This window comes from Tasmannia lanceolata, unplaced genomic scaffold (assembly GCF_043159265.1).
Source record: "Tasmannia lanceolata isolate RefF3 unplaced genomic scaffold, GAP_Taslan_0.1 ptg000012l, whole genome shotgun sequence".
Lineage (NCBI taxonomy): Eukaryota > Viridiplantae > Streptophyta > Magnoliopsida > Canellales > Winteraceae > Tasmannia > Tasmannia lanceolata.
In genome coordinates, this window is record NW_027518689.1 from 21,315,913 (window position 1) to 21,339,650 (window position 23,738).

Here is a 23,738-nt window from a genome sequence, read left to right on the forward strand (position 1 = left end):
AAAAAGATATGGTTCACGAATGGGTATAGGATAAAAGAAAGAAAAAAATTGAGACAGAGGGAGGGAGGGAGGAAGGGCGTGGGGGATTCTTGCTTGGATCCTTTGGAAACCACCGAAGTTCAAATGTTTGATCTCCCTTACTCTGATACCATGACAATAATTGCTTGATCACTACCATTTAAAAAAAAAATTTTTGCTTGATCACCAAGTCATGAAGAGAGCAAGGAAGAGTGTTAATCCACATACACGAATTGGGGAAAGTGGGAATCAAAGTCATTCCCATGACTTGTATTGCATTGTGTTACAATAGTCTCTTTTGTCAATTACAACAATGCCCCTTTTTTTATTGTACGTACAATCACTAGGGGGTATAAAAGTAACATCTTATTAAATTATATAAACATAAATGTGTTGTATTTACACTTGTTTACAAAAGCATTTCCATATGACTTATATACATCAAATAATTATGTATATAGGTATCCTTCGTTAATGCATCATATTTCTATATCATTTTTTATAATCTGTCTTTGTTTGCCTGTACTGGCAGCTGCATATCTTATCTAATTACGAAACTTTACATGCTTTCATTAAAATCCCCCATTGTCAAGGGCACATGATATAATCTGAACGACCATTTACCTGTCATGTCTGTGGAAGATTAGGTTTTGAGCTATGATGGTTTGCATTCCCCTGATTCTTTGGCGGTCACGGCAGCTGGAATAGCAGTGTAAGTGTAATAAACTGTTATTTACCTTCTCTGTGAGCTTGGTTTCTCCAACATATCTCAATTTTGTAAGTATATGGTATCTCAGCTTTAGCTAGACCTTTGTTAAATAATGCAGGGCTCTTTCTGAATTGCCGAGCTCCAAAGTAATTGCCGGAGTCCGGATTGGGCTGGTTGATGATAAGTTCATTGTCAACCCTACTACTAAAGAGATGAAGGACTCAGAGTTGGACTTGCTGCTTGCTGGGACTGATAGTGGCATATTGATGATAGAGGTTTGTACTTGATTGCTCTCTTATGTATTGAAGTTCTATCGATTCTGACATAAGTTTCATTTTTTAAATATGCCAAAGACATTAATGTGATGAATGGTTACAAGTGTATTGCCTTTCTTTTTGAAAACCTTTAGGCTTGTATTGATGTAGACTTCCTCACATTTCACATGGATGCTTAAAAATCCTAAACCGTAAATCTTTCATGTATTGACAATTTTGTCATTATGATTAAATTTTTTCTACTTCTTCCATGTTGTTAGTGGGCTATTTTTTTTAATGGTAAAATATCATTAATAAATAGAGAAAAAGATACAAGGCTGTCCGAGACAGTCGGCGCCAAGAGAGTGAAGGAGAAATGTACAAATCTAGCAAAACAAAGAACTCAAGGGGGTAAGAAATTGAAAAGCACGAGCTCATGCCTTACAACTCCATCCATAGCAAGCCTATCCACTTCTGCATTAGCGGACCTTTTAACATGCTGAAAAGATACCTCCAACTTATCAATACGGTCTCTAATCTCGTTCATCCAACAAGCAAACCTCCATGGGTAAGTCCCACTACCCTTTAACCACCTGATTACATTGAGTGAGTCTCCCTCCATTATTACCTTCGATAGGTTGTGAGGCTCAAGATATCTAAGAGCCTGAATCACCGCTCCAACTTCAGCCTCATTAGAGTTCACAGAACCAGTCGGGCTAGTGAATGCCCAAATCGTATTCCCCGCCTCATTTCTAAGAAGGCCTCCAATCTTCCCAATGCTAGATCCGTCAAAGTTAATTTTAAGGAAGCCAAGGGGAGGAGGGCACCATTGAGGACCACCTAGGTTATTTCGATCGCCACTAGAGCAAACCTCCCACCAACCGTACAAAAGATCATGCACCAAGATGAACTTGAACTTGGGAAGAGATCTAGCCTAAGATATAGACAAAGCAATAAACAAAGTGGATATATGGTGCGGGCTCTTACTTACCCCCTTGAATACTCTCTCATTTCTATCCTTCCACAATGACCAAATAATTGCCAACAAAGAAATATTCCAGAGGATCTTGCCTCTTTTCTTCCAACGTAGGAAAGACCAAGAAAACATGAGATCCGCCAACTTAGCAGGGAACACCGAAACTCTGAAGGAAGGATCCGACTCAACACATAATGAGCTGTCTTGCAATGCAATAAAAGATGTTCCACAGTCTCACCAGCCTCTAAGCAAAGAACGCAGTGGTCAATGATCAGCATATGAAGATTCCTCAGATGGTTCACAGTGAGAATCTTATCAAGAACTGCCGTCCATCCGAATGCACAAACCCTGGGAGGTGCCGGTATGGTCCACACTTTGGCCGCCTGCAGAGATCCCAAGCAAGGAGAGAGCTGATGTAGGAGGACTTGATACTAAAATCCTTAGAAGTGCACCAGATCCAAACCCTCTTATCAATCCCAGCTAAAGTATTGCAAATCCAGAATCTCTAAAATCTGTGATAGCCGGTCCAATTCCCAATCGAAATAGTTTCTTCTAAAATTTAGATTCCAAGCTATGCCGTTGTCCCCACGTACCAAGATCTCTCTTCAGCATCTTAGTGGGCTAATTCCCTGCATTGTAAATTATGTATATTCCTCTTTACCATTTTTTGTTTTTTTGTTAATTATTATTGTTATTATCTTGAATAGGTAAAGAAATATAACACCGAAAAGAACAGAATAGGAACAACCAAAATGCCAATCCTCTAGCCAATGCTCACAAAGACAAAAACTACAGGTAAAGAAATTACTTCCTCAGAGAAAATATCACCATAATTTACCATACGATCGGCTGATGTATTTCCCTCAGTACTGAACGAGAAATGATACTTTTTAAACGCATTGACCAATTTCTATTTCCCTAAACATCATTGGGAAGCGTAGCATGAACCTAAGCAAAGTTTCCAATTCTGACTCTGGATGCCCCTGGGTATAGAAGTAATCTTATCTTCACATCGATAGCTTGAGCATTAGCCACAACACGGGACTAGCATATGAAAGGTGGACGACTTCGGTGGTGGAAAAATGATGCTACCTAAACAAATCTTCCTTTGGTCGCCAGAATCAAGTAAAACATCGCTACTACCACCAAAATTAAGATTTAATCATCCCTCTCTTGGCCGTTCTAAGACACCAGCTGGTCTAACAGACTCCACAAACCCCTTGCAGACGCAAACCAATTAGGAATGAGAGCAGAGGAGAATTCCAAAGAAAAAATTCAACCTAGCTGTCCGCTTAGAAACTTCACTTACAATGGAATCAATACTGTATTTAAAGCCTATTTGGAGTTGGGGGAAGACTTTGAAATCCTGTTCATCCCAAATGATCCAGAAACTGTCGGGAGGGAATATAATCGTCAAAAGGTAATGCTACTGCTTTTAAGCTATTAAAATTATTAAAATTATGTTAAATATTTAAAATTCATTAAAAAAAACTCTAAATCTGAATTGACCTGGGACAATGAAGAAATAAATGAGTAGGATTATGCGCCAAATGACCGTATAGAATGAAAGCAATAAGATAATTATTACTTTATTAAGTTGGTTTTCAACATGGTTTTAAATCCGCACTGAAACTTACACCAAACGACAAGAATGTGTCCATTTTCATCCCCACCGAAATGCACACCAAATCTGAAGCGTATATGGAAACCAACATCGTTAAGTGTATTAGTGGTATATTATAGCATTATGTGTTACATAATTATGTTTATATGAATTGCATGTAAAATGTGGTGTATTTATTATGCATAAATATTTATATGAATTACATGTGAAATGTGGTACGTATTGAATTATTTGACGTGCGTGACAATGCATGTCACTAGGTATTTGTTGTTGTTAAACCATTATGAGTAGTTTTTTTCCTTATTGGATGGATATTTGGTGTTATTTTTGTTTATTCTAGCACTTCCTGAAGTTTCATCTTGAATGTTCGTCATTTGCATATGTTTCCATATGTTTTTTTTTTTTTTTTGCAGGATTTCGACCGTAAATTTCACCTGTAACTGACATGTTTCCATTTCCGTCACAATCGGAATGCACACTGAAATATAAACCTGAAACCATGAGTGTTGATAAGAATTTTGTCATTGAGGACCAACCAATGGAAAGCAGCCGGTCTAGGTGGCCTATAATCCTAAGTAGTAGGAAAATTAGTTAAGCTAGCCTAGCTGCTAAACTTGGCATAAAATGATTTAGCCGAGAATTCTTTAACTTCATCAGTCAGCTAATTAATGTTGCCTCTATATGTGAGGAGAGATAAAAAAATCTTTTAACAATTCTTGGTGAATTAAGAGTTCGTTTTATGTTCTCAGAGAATGACCTTCTCTAAGCTTAATGGTCCAAATCAGGATTTGGCCCAGTCTCTTCAAATAGTTAATAGTCACATCATGTAGTGCTTCCTAAATTATTCAGTGGGCTTTTAATTACAAGGCTCTAGTGTTTGATTACCTTGGTCTCTCTTGTCTTAAGCATGCATTTATATTTTTGCTATTGGAGTGAATTTTATCTAGATCTATACAGGGTTTTAAATTTCCTCTGAAACTGACACGAAACGATCGAATTGTTTCTGTTTCCATCTCCGTTGAAACACATACCGAAACCAAATCGTGAGATTAAGATTTTCTTTTAGAGAATAAAGGTGTATTTAAGGATACTATAATAGAGAGGTACCTAGAGAAAGAGAGAGAGAGAGAGAGATAAACTTCTACCTCCTTCGGTTTTCGAATTGGAATAGAGATAAATAGATATATATATATATATATAGAGAGAGAGAAAGAGATCGGGATAAATATGATATGGGAAAAAAAATAAATCCACTTGGTTTCCGACTTGGTGCAAACCAAAGTCATCGTTCCCTTTGGTTCGCACAACCCAAAAGTTATTCCAGGGGTCTCCAGGAAGATGAAAAAATACGGGATTGTATCAAGAATTATGTACAAAAAAATATGAGATCTGGTTCAGAAAGAATTGCACATATAGAGATAAAAAAAAAATCGACCTGATCCAGGTCATAATCTATATTGGATTCCCAAATTTGTTAATAAAGGGTCAAACGCGAGGAATCGAAGAATTACGGATCAATGTACAAAAAGGGTTTCGTTCTGTGAACCGGAGACTTAACATTGCTATCACAAGAGTTGTAAAACCTTATGGACAACCTAATATTCTTGCAGAATATATAGCTCTATATTAGTGGTGTAATATATCAATATGTGTTACATAATTATGGTTGATTGAATTGCACATGTGAAAATCCGATATAGGGGGTCCCAAGTTATAATAGAAATGGCAACTATGAGGAGGGAGAATGCGGTTGTTTAAGAAAACTAGAATTTACCAATTTGAAAAACTTAAACCGATTAAGGGATCAAAAACAATATTTTAAGCATACAAGTTAAATCTAATGGTGCAATGCAAATGAAAGAGCAAAGAGATAGAAAGAGTGCACCCGAGATTTAAAGTGGTTCGGTCCTCAAACCCGAGGCCTACTCCACTCCACCAACCAAACCCGTTGATGGCTTCACTATTTGATCTTCTTAACCTTGGCGAAGATCGGTGCCAATTACAATTGCTTTAACCTTGGTGGCAATCCTCACCACGGAGAAAAAAAAAGGGCTCCGCTTCTCCGAATACTCGCCCGAATACAAATCTTGAAAGATGAAAGAAAGAACTAAAAAATCCCTTCACAAGGGTTACAAAAGATGTACAATTGAGAGCCTATGATCCAAATCCTAGAGTTGGTGATGAGAGGCACAATTGAAGCTTGATTCACTCTTGGGTATTCAAATGAAGTTTAAGAGTGTTAGGATTGATGGTTTGTATGTTTAGAGCACCCATATTTATAGGAAAAACAAAATATGACCGTTCAGTGGCATTACGGTAATTCCAGCAAAATTCCAAACGGCTCTTTTTCAGACCGTTGGAGTGTTCTCGGAGTTCCGAGAATAATTCTCGGAGTTCCGAGAAAAAATCTCGGAGTTCCGAGAAGCCACACAGAAATTGGAAAAAGTCTACTGGACCATTTCTCGGAGTTCCGAGAATAATTCTCGGAGTTCCGAGAAAAACTCTCGGAGTTCCGAGAAGCCTATGCAGAGCAGATTTTCAATTCTGTTTATGGGCTTCCAGTTCTCAACCAAGATGGGATTGCTATGAGGGTTCCAAGGTGTTGGAACTCCACAAATACAATCACTTGTTTATTTAGGGTGTGTGAGATTACCTTAATTATGCCTCTAAAAACCTAATCTAGGTTTGGATCAATTACATTAAAAAATGGTCTTCAATATTAATTTCTTCATGTCTTCAAGTCTTCATGACTTCTTGCTTGATGACTTTGGCCTTCCAATTAGTGGTCCAATGTGGGCTTCTTGGCCTTCAATCCAAGCATCCTTGATCTTACTTTATCAAGATCTACAACTTAGACAAACAAACACATTAGTAATAAATGATCACTTGTGTATTGGAATCATCAAAACAAGATGGGAATGCCAAGGTAAAAACCATTGGGCTTACAACATGAAATATGCTGTATCTATTAAGTATAACTATTTATATGAATTGCATGAGCGACAACCCGTGTCACTAAGGACTAAGTGTTTGATGTTGTTAGACCATTATGGATGGTTGTTTTGTTCATGTGATGGTTTCTAAGTCTGTATTTGTGCTTAATCTAGCATTTTCTGAAGTTTTATTCTTACATTCTATCATGTGCACATGTTTTCTCACATTTCCGTGATTTTGCAAGTTTTCCGCCGAAATTTCCAACTGAAACCAAAAAATTTCCATTTTTGTGGCGGCCGAAACGAAATCTGATTCCAAAAATTTAAAACCTTGGATCAATAAAGGGGTTGAGTGGTTTTAAATTTCGGCCGGTTGGGATTGAAACCGAAAATTTTCGAAATCCGATATTTTGGACTCACCAAATTTCGGAAATTTCAAGAAATTCAATTTAAAAAGAAAATTATTATTTTTCCGAAATTTCGGCTGAAATTACCCAAATTTGGTAAATATTAAAATATTGCTTTTTTGGTGTATCGGATTTTGGCTGAAATTTCGGGATTTCCCCTGAAATTTCGGTTTCAGCCAAGGCCAAAATTGGTACCGAAACCGAAGTTTAAAACCATGGTCCAATTTGACTATCTTGAGAAAATTTTGTTCCTCTTTTTGGGAGTCAGAAGAGAGCTTATTTGGACCTTTGATCCAAATGGATGTTTTTAAATGGAATCATAAAGTGAGCTTCCTATGTCCATCAACATTCCACACTCTTCTATTTGCTTGGTTGAACTACCTCCGAAGCCATAAGTTTTGCATTGCAATCCTTTTATGGAAGGAATTTTACTAGAAGCTAATTAGTTTATATGACCATTACCTCGATGCCCCCTGTTGAGATTTCTATTAATATTTTTGGCATTCAGAAGTTGTGAAATTCTCATTTTATGTGACATATTATAGTTTGAGTTATGCACCACATTATTGGTGGGCGTGGGGCGTGGGGTAGGGTTAATTTCATGTTGTATTTTATAGGAGGAATGATAGATGCAAGGGCTATCTTTATGCAACGGCCGGAGAAGGGCCCTTGAATAGATCCACGTCATTTTTAAAGTCAGTTGAGAAACTGAATTCGGTTGCACTTGATGACGTGGATCTATTCAAGTGCCCTTCTTTAGCCCCTGCATAAAGAGGGCCCTTGCATCTATCATTGCTCATTTTATAGATATCCTTTTTCGCCTCATATTCATAGTGAATTGATTTTGAAGGCAAATCATCTTGTAAAGTTTCGTTGTTTGTTTGTTTATAATGTATTTTGGAGGTATAAGGCTGAAGTGGAGTTTTGGCCCATTGGTTTGTTTTGTGTTATATTGGTATTTTCCCCCTCTTTATTTAAACTTTTTATGTACTTCCTTTTTAATCTTTTATAAGTTTTACCGTGTTAAAAAATGGGATATTAACATCTCTACCCATTTTTAAAGCTGGGATAGCCAAGAAGTGCGCATTTTAATGGATCTACGTCGTAGTTTAATCTTTTTTTGGTCCAATGTCTTGAAAGAAACATCAATAATCCAATACTCCCAGTATATGAAGGAAACAAAGGAACATCATGTTTTAGAAATCGGACCACATATATACCTTAAAAGACACATGTAGGCGTCGATATGATTATGTAAGTTGCTATCCAAACAGCTTCTTCCATTAGATCTTTGTTTCATTCATTTCCAGAAGTAGATCTCGTTAGGGGTGCAACATGGGTCGGGTCGGGTTGAGGCCAACCCGAACTTGACTTGAGGAGCCTTTTTCCAACCCGAACCCGACCTGAGTTCGACCCGACCCAATCCGAGTTTTAAAGCTTACAAAAAGAAAAAATTGATAAAAATGTTGGGTTTCACTCGGGTCGGGTTGCCCAAGCCCTCAACCCGAACCCAACCCGAACTCAACCCGGGTTGGGAATACTCAACCTGAACCAGTACCCGAACCCGACCCCAACTCAACCCAACCCTACCCGACCCGACTTTTTTTTTTCTCTAGGTTGAGCCCGACCAGAGTTGCACCCCTAGATCTAGTAACATTGAGAAAGTGACCCAGTTTTGTTTGTGCTGTTATATTCGTTGTGGGCTCACTCGGGTCGGGTTGCCCAAGCCCTCAACCCGAACCCGACCCGAACTCAACCTGGGTTGGGAATACTGAACCTGAACCTGAACCCGACCCGAACTCAACCCAACCCGACCCGACTTTTTTTTTCTCCAGGTTGAGCCCGACCTGAGTTTCACCCCTAGATCTAGTAACAATGAGAAAGTGACCTAGTTTTGTTTGTGCCATTATATTCGTTGTGGGTATATACGTACACGTACAAGTTGTTTGTGACTCGATACCATTCACTTGGATAGAACTTCGACTCCTCCATTATTGGAACAAGGAGAATTTTTAATTTTGACAACAGTTTGATTTGCAACAATATCATCTATTGTAGTAACGATGCTCTGGTAATTATTCTTTAGATCATTAGGTTCAAGTTGCTTTATAATAGTCTTCCATGGAAGAAACTTAGTATTGAAAGCCAAAGATAGAATAGTAGGAGCAGACCGCAATTTTGATATCATGATTTTGAACTCAGCTCTGATTGTGTTTTCTTTATAATAATATGTTCAAACTGTGAACCATGCTTTTTTAATATAGTTTATTATCTTATCTCTAGATATGTGTGACTAAGCATGACATTCAACAAAAGTATATGAACACTGAATGACATTCAACAAGTGTATATGAACGCTTCCAGTTCGCCATTTTATTTGAAAAACATCTCTCTGTTGCTCCCCTACTCCCCTATTTATTCTCAAAATCAATACACATCTAGCATCTTAGGGCGTCCCATCATTGACGATTCACCTGTAATATTATTTCCTCCTTATTGAGAGCATAATTGATCGATTGCCTCATCAAATTGCAAAATATGGCCTACATGTTTGAGAAATAACCATGGATGAAACTTAGTAATTATTCTTTAGATCATTAGGTTCAAGTTGCTTTATAATAGTCTTCCATGGAAGAAACTTAGTATTGAAAGCCAAAGATAGAATAGTAGGAGCAGACCGCAATTTTGATATCATGATTTTGAACTCAGCTCTGATTGTGTTTTCTTTATAATAATATGTTCAAACTGTGAACCATGCTTTTTTAATATAGTTTATTATCTTATCTCTAGATATGTGTGACTAAGCATGACATTCAACAAAAGTATATGAACACTGAATGACATTCAACAAGTGTATATGAACGCTTCCAGTTCGCCATTTTATTTGAAAAACATCTCTCTGTTGCTCCCCTACTCCCCTATTTATTCTCAAAATCAATACACATCTAGCTTCTTAGGGCGTCCCATCATTGACGATTCACCTGTAATATTATTTCCTCCTTATTGAGAGCATAATTGATCGATTGCCTCATCAAATTGCAAAATATGGCCTACATGTTTGAGAAATAACCATGGATGTATCTATCATTGTGACCAAACAGCACAATTGCTTCATCAAATTGCAAAATATGGCCTACATGTTTGAGAAAGAACCATGGATGTATCTATCATTGTGACCAAACAGCACAAACCTCTATGTCGATGGCCATGGCATCTCTGCAAGGACCTGCTAGGTCCACAATATTGGTTCCATTATATCTGATATTGTTCCGCAAAGCCCCATAAACTGATGATTACTGTTTGTTACCTTACCAACTTCTCCAAAAGCTTAAGCTGTTGGAGAAAGGCGTTATTTATCTTTTATACTTTAACACTCCCCTGCACGTGTGGCCTACTTGGCAAACACGTGGCACATGTGGTCCCACTTTGGGCCGACCATCGCATGTGGATTTTTGCTATCCGGGAGGTTTGAACTCGAGACCTTTGGCTCTGATACCATGCTAACTTACCAACTTCTCCAAAAGCTTAAGCTGTTGGAGAAAGGCGTTATTTATCTTTTATACTTTAACACTGCTGACCACTTTTGATCCATGCGACAGCTCAAGGAGAAGCAGGGGGTTCAATTAAGGTCCAGTATGTTTCAAAATAATGACCGCTTTTGTTTGGTAGGACAGGACAACGAAGGTGCTTGAATTATCTTGTATGCAAATTTATTACCAATGATTACCTAGACACACAAATTTTTCCCCTGTATCCTTCCATTTAGAATGTGAGGCTCTTCATGTTGAGGTCCTATTCCATCTCACCACTTAAATGAAATGATCATTACTGAATTTTCTGTTAGGTGTTGAATTTGGACTGCAATAACTGTTATGGTGTCCAAGTTACTTCACTATGATGGTAATGTTTTCCTTTCCAGGGATACTGCAATTTTCTCACAGAAGAGAAGTTGAAGCAAGCTGTGGAGGTTGGGCAGGTATGCGTTTCCCAGTTGAATTTTTGTTGCAATATTGCGTAAATATGGTCAGCTATTGTAATTTGCTCTTTCAAACAGTTGATTTTTTATAGGTAGGATGGAGTTTTAACCCTTGACCTAACACATTGTTATCTTGTATTTTGTGTTCTAATCAAAGTTGATTTGAATAGGTTCTGTGATACTGTACTTCTGAAATGTCGGATTTGTTTTCTGGATGCTTTAGTTTCCCCTGGCGTCCTGATATGCTTTTCTTGGATTTCTGTTTAAATTGTGTTTCATCAAAGTGTATTTTTACCTATATGTTTCCCCCACCACATGTTTCCTGTAAAAATATTTCAGCTTAGGGGTGTCATTGATGTTGGCCCAACTGGATATTGAAGTTATGCTTGGTGTTAGAGGGGCACACATGCAATAAAACTCTAGGGTTGGCTTCTCCATTCCATTATATTGTCAATGTTATGTTGTCACAATTCGTACGTGCTCTTTGCCGTAAGCTTACCAGAAGTTATAGGTTGACACTGGGTCCCCAGTTATTGTTTCAATGGAGTTACTCTCAATTTCATTGCCAATTATTCTGCTGTTGGGTTATATGGAAGTCATATTACCTCAACATTCCACATTTTCGAGCCCCACTCAGAGAAATGCCAGGCTGCTGTTCCTCACCAGTCAAACTTTCCTTATTTTTTATGGGGGTCTAACTCTTCAGAATGTAAAACTGGAACTGTAGGATTGCCAGGATTGCCGCAATTCCTGTTTCTATGTAAACTTCGTGGTGGATTCTAGAATCGGTTTCTATGCCCACTTTTCAGGTGACCATTCGAGTTGGGATTAAACTGCTCTTTTTGAAGAGAGGCCAGGCTGCTGTTCCTCACGAGTCAAATTTTCCTGGTTTTTTATGGGGAGTCTGACTCTTCAGAATGTAAAACTGGAACTGTAATGGGTTGTACTTTTATCGGTTTGAACTGTGTCTATTATTACATTTTTGGAAGTTTCTTTATTTAACTATGTTTTATGTACTGGTCATTTTTTTAACGAAGCCTCAAACTACTTGATGTAGTTTTTTTTTGTTCTTTACTTCATTTTGGTGCTTTATCTACCTAGATTGCATTTCAGTGTTTGGCCTGTGCATGATCTTTCCAACTCTTAACACATCGAGCAGATGGCTTGGCGTCAAACTAAGTTGTATTCTGCTAATATGATGTTTCTAATGGTTGGGACTGCTAAATTGCTTAAGCTATTCTTATGCGTAACTGTGCTTGAAATAATAATTTAACATTTTAAAATGGGGACTGATATCTGCACAACCATATTTTGATAATGGGATGAACTTGTTTTGTTTTACATCTTTTAACCAGCGGCCGAAGGCTATTACAACTCCCAAAAAGCTCTCAGAAGCTTGTTAATACATGTAAAACGAGGTGTAGGTCCGACTGTCAAAACATGGCAGCGCGAATATCAGTAGCATTTGACATTTACCTATTCCTAATGAGATTTGCGTTGTTAATTATGCCTTTAGTTCCCTCAAGAGACCCTGCAAGATGCTCACCTCTAATGGTGATGTTTGTTGGGTTATTTTCTTAGTGATGGGAATGACTAAATTTAGAGGTTCCTGTTTTTAACCAACCAAGCGCTACAGCTGATGCCCAGCTGGATCTACCTTGGAGTTGTCAGTTGCTGTTTGTCATGAGTCATGATATTTGCATTACAGTTCCTTTCCCATCTAAGTAAGCTGTATGAGTAGGCATGCCATTTTTCACCCTGCAGAAGATGGCTTGAATTTTATACCGAGTGGATAATTCACCTATTTCCGGCTTTCAATGTTGCCTGGGAAGGCCGGTTACCGGTTCTCTCAGGTGCATTTCAAATAGGGGGATCTGCTCCATATGGTTTGATCCACCACCTACACCACCCCTCATTTCACTTGCTACGTCATCCCCACCATCCCCCGCCTGCGGCACACACACAACCCAAAAAAAAAAAAAAACCCCTTCACTGCCTCCTTACACTGTCTCTTTCTTCCATTGCCTGCTACCCCCATTTTCCATAAGCACCCCCACTTCCACTTGGCACTGCTCTTAGCCACAAGGCCCACAACCACTCACCACCATCTCTCTCTCTCTCTCTCTCTCTCTCTCTCTCTCTCTCTCTCTCTCACTTTTAGACTCCCCTTTGTGTCTCCTTCACAAAATGAGAAGGATATGGCTTGACCCTGAAACAAAAACATGGAGACGAAAAAATCCTAAACCAAAGAAGGAAAAGCCTTAATCCTATACCGTGCTCAAATCTCTAGATCCTAAATCAAAAAATGAAAATCTTAACTGCCATCAATGAGAGAAGGCAAGGAAATAGGGATAGATATATATTATTCAATATATTCATTGTTTTGAGTGATAGATAAGGCTAATCTGGTAATTTTTAATGGACAACGGTAACTGGCAGGTTTCCTTTATATTCCCTTGTGGCGTGGGGTGATTGCAAGGTCCCGGTTGATTTTACACCCAATACCCATATCAATTTTCTTTGTTGATGTTGGTGTTCCAAAGACGTTTATTCTGTTTTTTTTTTTTTTTTGGAAAATGACACACACTCACTCACTCACTCACTCACACACACACACACACACACACACACACACATATATATATTCATATTGGATAAGCTGTACAAAGTGATTTGGACAAGTTGTCCCGTCACATAACATTATATCATAAAATATCATAGGAGAATTCTCCAATGGCCCAAAAAGATAAAAACATCAACAGATAAACCCCATAAACCCCAAAGTAGCCTTCCACCCTACTCCCGAAAGTGCAAAATACTACCACTCATAACAAACATTGAAACCAAGACTCTCAACCAGACGAGTCTTCCAACACCTTATCTTCATCCATCCTCATATATACAACCCCCACCAAACAACACAACAAAAGGTTGACCAACCAGGGGACAAAAGAACTCGAGCAGCGAAGGACCAATGACCCTTAAGCCCACTCAAGAATAAAAACTAAGCATCCCTTCAACCTTTCCATTTACACCATCACATGGTAGAAAATCAAAGAAAGCACCTTCCCAAACACATCCAAAGAGGCAGTCCATCAAAGCTCCCAAAAAACTGTATGTACAGCCATCAAAACCTTCGAATTAACTTAACAGGGATTTAAGCTCCCTACCTCCTTTACTAGGAGTCTTCCCTTTCTTCCCTTTCATAGCATCACACCTCTCAATATCCAAGAACATCCTCTTTGTCTCGTCCACACTCTCCTCACAACCAATCCCAAACAACTTCCCATCTTCTTCAACTCCTCAAATTCTTCCAACTGCTCATTGTTTTCTTCCTCCGCACTCTCCGAAACCATGCAACATTTCTTTTGCTACATTGTGTTTGAATAAGGAAAAAAAAATTTAATATCAAGAAAGGTTAAGGAAATTTTCCCCGAGAGCATTCCTTCACTGTGATGTGGAAGTATGCCATTGTTTTTTTAGAATGATAAGAAAGTATGCCATTGTTCTAGTGTAGAAAATCTGTTATAAGTGCAACCTTCCTTATCTACATGCTGTTGTATGAAAATTTGCATGTGTTCTAGCTGATAAAAGAATTGTACATCTAGTAGAAGTTTATTTTCTCAAGAAAAAAACTAATTTGTCGTAGTTAACAATTTTGGTGAGTACACTTCTGATTTAGCTTTCTTTTGTGCGTCATAATACTGCATGCGATATGTGAGCTGATGTTTGCTCCTTGCTGCTGGAATCTATTGATGCTATCCCTCGTCGTTATTATGATATAATGATATTATATAAGATATACGAGCAGAATAGGGTCATACGATACATATAAGACTGTTTCGATGTAGCTTGTTTTGTGAGATATTGATTTTGGCATATGGTGGCTTGAAAATTGTGATAATGTTGATTTATCTGTCCCATTGCCTGTTGGGTGTGTTTATCTTTGTAAGGTTTTTTCTGTTCCACCTCAGGTTGCAGTACGAGCAATATGCATTGAGGTGGAAGCGTTGGTCAAGAAGTGTGGAAAGCCAAAAATGCTTGAAGCAATTAAATTGCCTCCTCCAGAGCTATATAGGCATGTTGAAGTATGGTTTATGTCATTCCTTTCTATGGATCGCTCATGCTCTTTCTCTTACATTTATCAATTGCTTCATTATGTTATTTCTGAGTTATAATTGTCTTGGTGTCATTGTTACATGCTAGTCTTATCTTTGTTGATGGCATCTCTTATGCTTATTCTGGAGCTCACATTGCTTGTTGAGGTTTCTGAATCTTTTAAAATAAAGTTGGTATTATATTCTTCAATATGAGCCCCTAATACTTGTGAATTGCTGACATAACATCTTGGATGATGTAAGAATTCTGCACGAGTCTTCAGCCTTTCTATTCTCTTAAGGAGTGAGTCGAGTTTGCCATTGACTCCCTGTCCAAATTAATGAAAAGTTGACTGCTTCAATCATTGACTTGCTCATGTTGCCTCGTTAAAAAACTTGTTGGATTTGTGTACAATGGATTTAATTTATGGATTTGAATGTGGTAATATTACAACATGCAAATCATAAGATTTGAATACTATGTAATAGGATTTTAAGCCTGAGATCAGATCAATTACAGCCTGTTTCTAAGAGAATGACATTAACTAATACAATTGTTGTACTTTTTCATCTTTAAATTGTTACAGCTTCCGACAGGTATATGTTTTTTTTTTGAAATGGTTCCGACAGGTATATGTTATGGGAAATTATTATTTATTATAGTTACTTGGGATAAAGTACTGGTTAAGGAGTTTCTTTAAACCATTTCTTGTTTCCCCATTTCTCTTTGTAATCATTTTTTCAAATCTGTTTTTTCATTCTTTATCTCAAATACATTTTCTGAATAAAAGAGTTGGTGTCATGTGAGTTGAAGAGTATCTCTTTCATTACTACTGTTACATGTATATCTGCGCTTGATTTCTATTTATAGTTCAGCAATAACAATTAGGTTTGTGTTTTATTTTGTCTAGTCTCTCATGACTGAGGGTAACAGAATATCTGTTATTCCTGTCACAGGATATTGCCGGTGATGAGTTGGTGAAGGCGTTACAAATAAAGAACAAAATTCCAAGACGGAAGGCTCTTTCTGCACTAGAAGAGAAACTCTTGACCATTCTTACTGAAAATGGGTATGTCACTAAGGAAGAACCTGCAGGGAGAACCGAAACAACACTGGAGATATATGAGGATGAGGATGAAGATGAAGTAGAGGTTGTAGATGGTGAAGTGGATGAAGGTGATGTTCATATAAAGCCGGTCTCAAGGAAACCCATTCCATTGGTGAGGCCCATTGCTCTCTGATCTATTGTGCTTGTTTTAATAACTTTACAAGTTAACTTGTGGAATAGCTTTTCCAAAGGCTTTTTACTATTTCATCTTGTGGGAAAAGAAATTAATTTTACTAGGTCAACCATGCTCGGAATCTTCTAAGCCAACGGAAACCTGAGACTAGCCTCGCCAAGCTTTATCATCGTCGATGCTACCCAACTTTCATGAGTCATGACTTAATGATGCTGTACTTGTAAAATAGAAAGTCATAGCAAGTTGGAGGAAGCTTCATAAGAGGATATTTGAACGTTTCAAAAGCCTCTAATTCGTAGGAAAATAAGCACAAAATTTGCAATTTTAATTAATCCTCTAATGGCTAATGTAGTTATTTACTGTCTTATTTAATATCGACATACATCAAATGTCTTTTTTTTGTCTTAATGTAGTTATTTACTGAAGTGGACGTGAAGCTAGTTTTTAAGGAAGTAACGTCCAAATTCCTGAGAAGACGTATTGTGGAGGTAGGCCTTTACCATGGTGCATAGAAACATTGTTTGGGTGTGATATTTATAACTTCTTTGTATTGTTTTTCTTATGATGAGCATATGCTTTTTTGTGTTATTATCATCTATGTTTCACTATTGATTACTTCTTTTGCACCTCATTACTACTTCAAATCTGTGGCACATGTTTCATTCTGTAATTTAGTGCAACCAAACTTTAGGCCCACACTAGGTTCATAAGAAAATCATCTACTTTGTATAGGTTGTTTAGCTACTGCAATATCTATACCATATTAAAATCTGTGTTGCATGGGTACGGATACAACTGTCACGATCCGACACAGGTACTTGAGTGTCGAATCCGGCTAACCTCATGAAAAGGATTTGTGATTCCTAAAATATATTTTAATCCATTCTAACTGTCGAATTCTTTTACAAAATAATATGGTTATAGCATGTAATAAATTGGGAATTTTAATAGCTAACTAATTTTTTTTCCAAATAAAGAGGCTTACTTTTGGGGTGGATTAAACTCTGTTGAATGAGTTGCGTAATCAGAGTACCTGATTAGGGGTATTCTTGTCTTCTCACATGTAACCCTAGGATCTTTAGTACATAATACATATTATGAGAGGGAGTGAAACAAGCTCTTTCACTTTCTCCCTCACTTCTTCTTCTTCTCTTCTTCCATGGAGGTTTTGCCATAATGAACATGTTATCAGAGCCTAGGTTCTGATTATGAAGTCCCACAATAACATTTTCTCTCTCCCACCTCTTTTTTTTAATCTAATCCTAACCCTATTCTAGCCGCCCACCTCTCGTCTCTCTGCACCACCATTGCCGCTACCCCTCTTTCCCTCCCAAACATTGTCGCTCCACTCTTTCCTTCCTTTTTCTCATTCGCCCCCCCCGCCCAAAAAAAAAAAAACCACCACCTAACCGTACAACCCCACCCCATTTTGCCGCCACCCCCATCTCCCGTTACAGTAGCTGCCACACCCTTTTCATTGCCGGTCCACCCTCCTAACCCGAAACCCATTTCTGCCCTACCCTCTAACCCTAAACCCATTGCCGCCAAACCCTTCCCTCCTGTAACCCAAAAACCCTTCCCTCCCGTAACCCGAAAATCCTTCTTTGGGTTTTCCCTCTTGCTTCCGTTCTTGTTTGGATGATCTAAACTCTCCTTCCCTCTTTCTAACTTGTGGTTCTGTACCAATGTTGTTGAGTTTTTCGTTGTCACAGGTGGTTGTTTATATCCTCGGCTTCCTTTTGTGTTCTGGAGCCGCGTGATGGTGTGTTGGGCCGCGTTCATCTGGCCCTTGTGATCTTCTTCATTGTCGTTGCTGGGTGTTTTCTTTTCATCTTTGTTGGTTGTGATTTGATTGTGCGTTGTTAGTGGTCTCATGGCTGCGTCTCCTTCTCTTGTATCCTCTAGTTCCTCTTCGATTGAAGTCCCTATGGTCCAGATGACATAGCTTGATCGATCTAATTACCCCCCGTGGCATAGGGCCATTGAAACTTTTCTCAGGGCCAAGGGCAAATCTGATTACATTACACGGGATCTTCTTCCTATTGATGACAAGTCGTATAGTAAGTGGAGTCACGAGGATGCACTCATTCAGACACTTCTCTAGAATAGTATGGATCCCAAGATTGCTGGATTGATGAAAAGTTCCGCTTCTTTTGGAAATGTATTATACAATATTTTGAATCAATTATCTTTTATGCCTAATTGTCGCTAGTATATAATCAGAATCATTTTGAATTTCACTTGCTGATTTCTGATGTGTCCTGTATGTTCCAACTGATTTTCATTGCAAGACTACTGAGTATTTTCAAACTCAATTTATGGTAAGAACATATGTTTTAGGAGGAATCATCCATATGTAAATTACAGTATAAAGTTTTTCCATCTGGTCATGTTACCAGGCTATAATGATTTATTGCATATGCCTTGCGATAACAATTGGAAGACTGTTCACTCAATTCATGAGTATGCCTTTCACAGGGTGAAAAAAGAAGTGATGGACGGACCCCGTCTGAGTTACGTTTAATCAATTCACAATGTGGATTACTTCCAAGAGCACATGGAAGTGCACTTTTCACACGTGGGGAAACCCAGGTATGGTGAAGTTTCCTCTAAGTGTCTAAACATGTTCATGGATGTTGTTAATCTTTTTATTATGTTTTTGTTGTGTAAGGCTGTTATGGGATTTATTTTTATTTTTATCACGTTTTGGTGGCACTATTATGATTCTATAGTTTATGTTTGAGATCTAATAAAAAACATTTTCGATGTGTGTGTGTTGGGGGTGGCTTAGAATGTTGCAACACTAATGCATATCAACATGTTTCTTGTACTCAGAGTTCCTCTATACTAGCTTCTTATGCACCTACTAATGAATCTCTTTAATGCGTGTCACCGTCTTTTCTGCAACATCATTGATCTTCCCAATAGCAACAACAACACAAAGTCAGGAATGTTGTTTGGCTTCCTCCATAGGCTACACAACACAAAGTCAGGAATGCCATTTGGATTCCTCCACAGGCTACCTTGAAAAGACGCTTCAATGTAGACCTGTTGCCCGAAGAGTTATTTAGGGGCTTTGCATGAGGCAGTGGTAAACCTCGTTGTCCCTTTCAGTTGCCAATCATGCTTTTAAGAAGATTACAAAAACTACAATTCACCACCTTAGTTCGACTGCCCATCTAATAATGGTGAACTATTATATTGTAGTAATTTGCTCATCCTTCTCCACAGTTTTTCTAAAAGTGATTGAGAAACTTTGTCTCCCAATTTGACTTGATTGTTATCGGTAACTCATGTGACTTCACCACCTCCCTGAAATAGAGGTTAGCTATATGTGAAACATTTGCCATCTTCTTGCAGGAAACTAAATGGTATATATTAGGAAATTGCTTAATATTAATAAGGATCGAGTCTATACCTCATTGAGCCCATGGAATAGCTACAAAATCCATGCTAATGCAAGCATAAGAACAAATCTGATCCACAAATTGTAAAGAGCTGAAAGCCAAGAAAATCAAGAGCATAAGTGAGAATGAAGGGAACCAAGGTGCTGTTGCTGTTTGTACAGCTTTTTGGGAAGAGAAACCTCCTTCAGGAATTTAAATTAGGTAAAAAAACTGATCAGTGACCAACATAATTCCCTGTTACATACTCAAGCAATCCTAAAACAGTCTACGCCATTTAGACTAATCTAATCTCAGCCCTACAAAACCCCTTAAGTGACTAGCATAAACTAATGTTAAATGATAGTCTCCACGACATAATAAAGGCTCACTTAAGTTAAATGGTTTTCATTTAAGTGGGTGGTCCCCACCATTTTAGTTGAAGGTCCAAAACAATTTCTAAAAAAGAAAATCCCAGGAATTGAAAGCGAACTCACAAAAAAAAAAACACCAAACTTGAAAGGGCAGCCCCACCTGCGCCCCCCCCCCCCCCCCACACACACACACACGCGCACCCAACCAAAACCCCCAAATTGCACACTGGCAAGTGGGAGGAAAATCCGGAATTTATTCAGGAGGTAGTGTGTGATTACCATATATACATATGGACGGAAGAGGGAGTTTATGATGATGACGATTTATTGGATGTTATTCCGATTGAGGTAGATGAGGATGACGACAAGATGGCTTGTGAGTATTCCGAACGAGGATGAAGTGAAGAAGGCTGTTTTTGGCCATGCTAAGGACTCAACTACTTGGTCTGTTTGATTTGATGGCTTCATCAGACATTGCTGGGAGATTATCAATGAAGATCATGTTAGGGCCATTATTGAATTCTTCAAAGGAGGAACACTGCCTAGATCTTATGCATCTACATTTATTTGACAGATTTCCATTATAGTAGCTTGTGTAATTGGTGTTTTAAAGTGTTTTGTAAGCTAATAGTGCATCAGTTAGCCACTATTCTTATTAGTTGACAATTGATTGTCAAATTAATGTTATTCAATAATAGCATTTGCATAGATCAAGTTATATGATGGTGTTCTGTTCATATTTTGCAGTCGCTTGCTGTAGTTACTCTTGGAGATAGACAAATGGCACAAAGGATAGACAACCTTGTGGATGATGAGGAATTGAAGAGATTTTATCTTCAGGTGCTTATCATAATCTTGAATTGTGAGTTTGAGAACGTACTTATTTATAAAAGAAGAATGTTCAAGGAGTGCACTTTTCAGATAATCTATAAAAGATTGTTCGAGGAATGTATTTTTCAGCTAATACCAATTAGATAATTTTTATTATTTCTGCAACTACGAATATGCGCTTAACACTGTGATGACCTCCTGTTGACATCTTATTTCATAGGTTTTTTTTTTTTTTTTTTTTGAATAGCATCTTATTTCTTAGGTGCTTTTAAACTTTATTGGTTTGATTCCTTTGTATTATCATTTTAAGTACTTTTCATTGTTCTTAACTGCTTTTTATCCCCAATTGCATGGACTTGTTTCCAGGCATAAACATGGTGCAAAAGTTCTACTTGCAATAGCTGTGCATATGGTTAATGATGCACACACTAGCATTTTCAAGGTTTGGTACAAGACAAAGATGGCAAAAGTAACACTTCTGAGTTAAAGAAAGCTTTACAGCCTAAATGAATAAAAGTCATCAGTTTTATCAATGGGATTGTAGCCCTTTCTGTCAAAAAATGATTTAATACAAGAGTTCGAAACATAGAATATACTGGACAGGATAACCACTGCACCAGACATAACAATGAAAGAAACACGTGGCATGAAATGGTTGGTAATTCTATTCAGGTTTGACTCAGAGCAGCAAGCCCTATGGATTCTCAGAAAAAAGGGGAGATGCTCAAGGTCACTACATGGCCTCCTTGCATTCCTTGAACCCGGTCATTCATTCTGGGGCAAAAACGGTGTGTCTAAGATTTTATGATATTCCTCTCCATGCATGGTCATTATTGACAGTAGAAGCCTTGGGAAAACTTTTTGGACAAGTGCTTCAAGTCCAACTATCAGGGAATTGTGACTACTGCGTGGCCTTTGCCCCGGTAAAGGTCTTAACTCAATATTGGAAGTCTGTGACACCATTCATTAATTTAAAAGTGGATAACAGAGTTTATTTAGTCCAAGTTAAATGTATGCCTGAAGCTGAAAATGAGGAAGTTTCGTCCCAATTGGCTAGCCAAAATGGGAAAAACATCATGGGTTTTTTCCCGTTGGTGCCGGAAGCGAGAATGGTCGAGGAGGGCAAAAAAGGTAAAATTTGGCAATTACAGGAGGGTCAGAAAGAGCCGTTGAACTCGAAATTCAAATTTTCTTCTAGGCAGATGGTAGCTGAGACTTCCCTAGCCGTCTCTCTAAGACCAAGGACTGTGAACTTTGAGGCTATCAAACAAGACACAATTAATGCCCCCACAAACTGAAGGGGGGCTAAATCACGAAAATAATCTTCGCTTTGACAAGACGGCAAGAACTCATATAAAAATCTAAAAGAAGATTACTTTTCGAAAAGACCTACGCCAAAATCAGAACATCAGGGTACTTAGACCGGGTATAGCCTCGAGAAATTCAAATTTTGGGAAACCGAACAAGAAAGCAATTGAAAAGCGACACTTGGCTTGTAAAGGTGTAAATTTAGATTGGAATTTGAAAAGCTTTCGTGTTGGAAAAGGCTCTCTAATACACGGTTTCGATAAGACCAAGCGTCATCATTACAATTCCTCTCTCCAAGAAGCCAGAAAAGGCGGTTCTGTAACCTTTAAGAAGAAACGAGAAGGCCATTGTTCAAACAGAATGAGCAAAGAAAGAAGCAATTTGTCTCAGATATGCTAAATATGGTAGAAAGTTACGAGAAACTTGGAGACTTGTCGTCCTCCGAAGATGAGGAAAGAGTGGATGACAAAGTAAGGGGAAGGCTGTAAGGGAAGATGATTCAACACCCAAAAAAGGAGGGGAGGAGAAGAAGAGATCATGTGAGGGATCTCCGACAAAAAGCGAGATCACGATAGAATACATGAAAGTTCAATGGAAAAAATTCAAAAAGGAAGCAATGGAGAATGAGTAAGAGTTTTTCTAATTGACGGGAAAATGGTCTGTCAAAGAAGTTTGCATACCTCAATACAAGTTGCCATACGTTCAACAACGTCAGGAAAAAGAGCTGGAAGAAAGAAAGGCTCGTCTGGAGGCCGCTTCGGCGAAAAAGGAGACGGAGAAGGATACAGTTTTCCCTGATGAGGAGTCTAAAATGTCAAGAGACTCGTTGGAAGCAGAACTCAGTGGGAAAATTAAATCCTGTATTGATAGGGCTGAACAGGTTTCAACAGAAGAAGAGAAGGATGTTTAGAGGGGGAAGGGAAGGTGGTGTCAAAAACGGAAGAGGAGGATTCAGGAGAGGAAGAGAAGGAAGTTACAGAAGAAGAAGAGAAGGACTATTTTGGTGAGTTTGATTAAATGATGAAAATGGGGGACCATCTGGGAATAGGGTACGCGGAGAATGTTGAAGGGACAAAAAAAATGTTCCGTGAGATTGAGAAGCAGGATGCGGGAGAAAAAAAGAAGGGAAAAACCCCAGGGAAAGGCAGTAGAGAGCTTAAATCTCTCAGGCAGTAAAGGGGTTAGCTCTCGTGGAGTTTCTGGGTGGCTTTTTTGGGGACAATCTTTATTACGTTTTTGGGTTAGATTTGTACAGTTTTTTGGGGATAGGATTGATCATAATCTTTTTTTAATTCCTTGACACAAGAGTTGTCGATGGAATATGTTGAGGGTTTCTGTTTTAACCCTGTACTAGGTTTTCTTCAAAATCTTGAGGAAGATTACACAAAGTGGAGGGAGATCATTAATCTTCGGAAGAGTTGTTTTCAAGCTCTTTGAGACTCTGGTTAGGAAGGTTTGTCTTCAAGATCTTCGAGGAAGATCTCACAAGTTGTTTGGAAGTTCTGTTGAAGGCGTTCTATTCAAGATCCTTGAGGAGGATCGCAAAGTTTGTTGGAATCTTTATGGGTGCTGATTCAAGATCTTCGATGAAGATCGCAAGCGTTCG

General features: G+C 38.3%; 1 protein-coding gene across 4 annotated transcripts in view; it reads left to right on the forward strand.

Moving 5' to 3' along the window:
* The window catches only part of RIF10 (polyribonucleotide nucleotidyltransferase), a 78,161-nt gene that overhangs the window by 43,367 nt on the left and 11,056 nt on the right, over positions 1-23,738 (forward strand). For all 4 annotated transcript variants that reach the window (XR_013254345.1, XR_013254344.1, XR_013254346.1 and 1 more), the window contains exons 6-13: positions 666-730; positions 846-1,002; positions 10,841-10,897; positions 14,872-14,985; positions 15,952-16,215; positions 16,650-16,724; positions 18,715-18,828; positions 20,741-20,833. Coding sequence is in view for 1 of the 4 variants with exons in the window: in XM_077391856.1 (XP_077247971.1) it covers positions 666-730; positions 846-1,002; positions 10,841-10,897; positions 14,872-14,985; positions 15,952-16,215; positions 16,650-16,724; positions 18,715-18,828; positions 20,741-20,833 (939 nt within the window). In the remaining 3 variants the exon portion in view is untranslated. The remainder of the gene's footprint in view (positions 1-665; positions 731-845; positions 1,003-10,840; positions 10,898-14,871; positions 14,986-15,951; positions 16,216-16,649; positions 16,725-18,714; positions 18,829-20,740; positions 20,834-23,738) is intronic.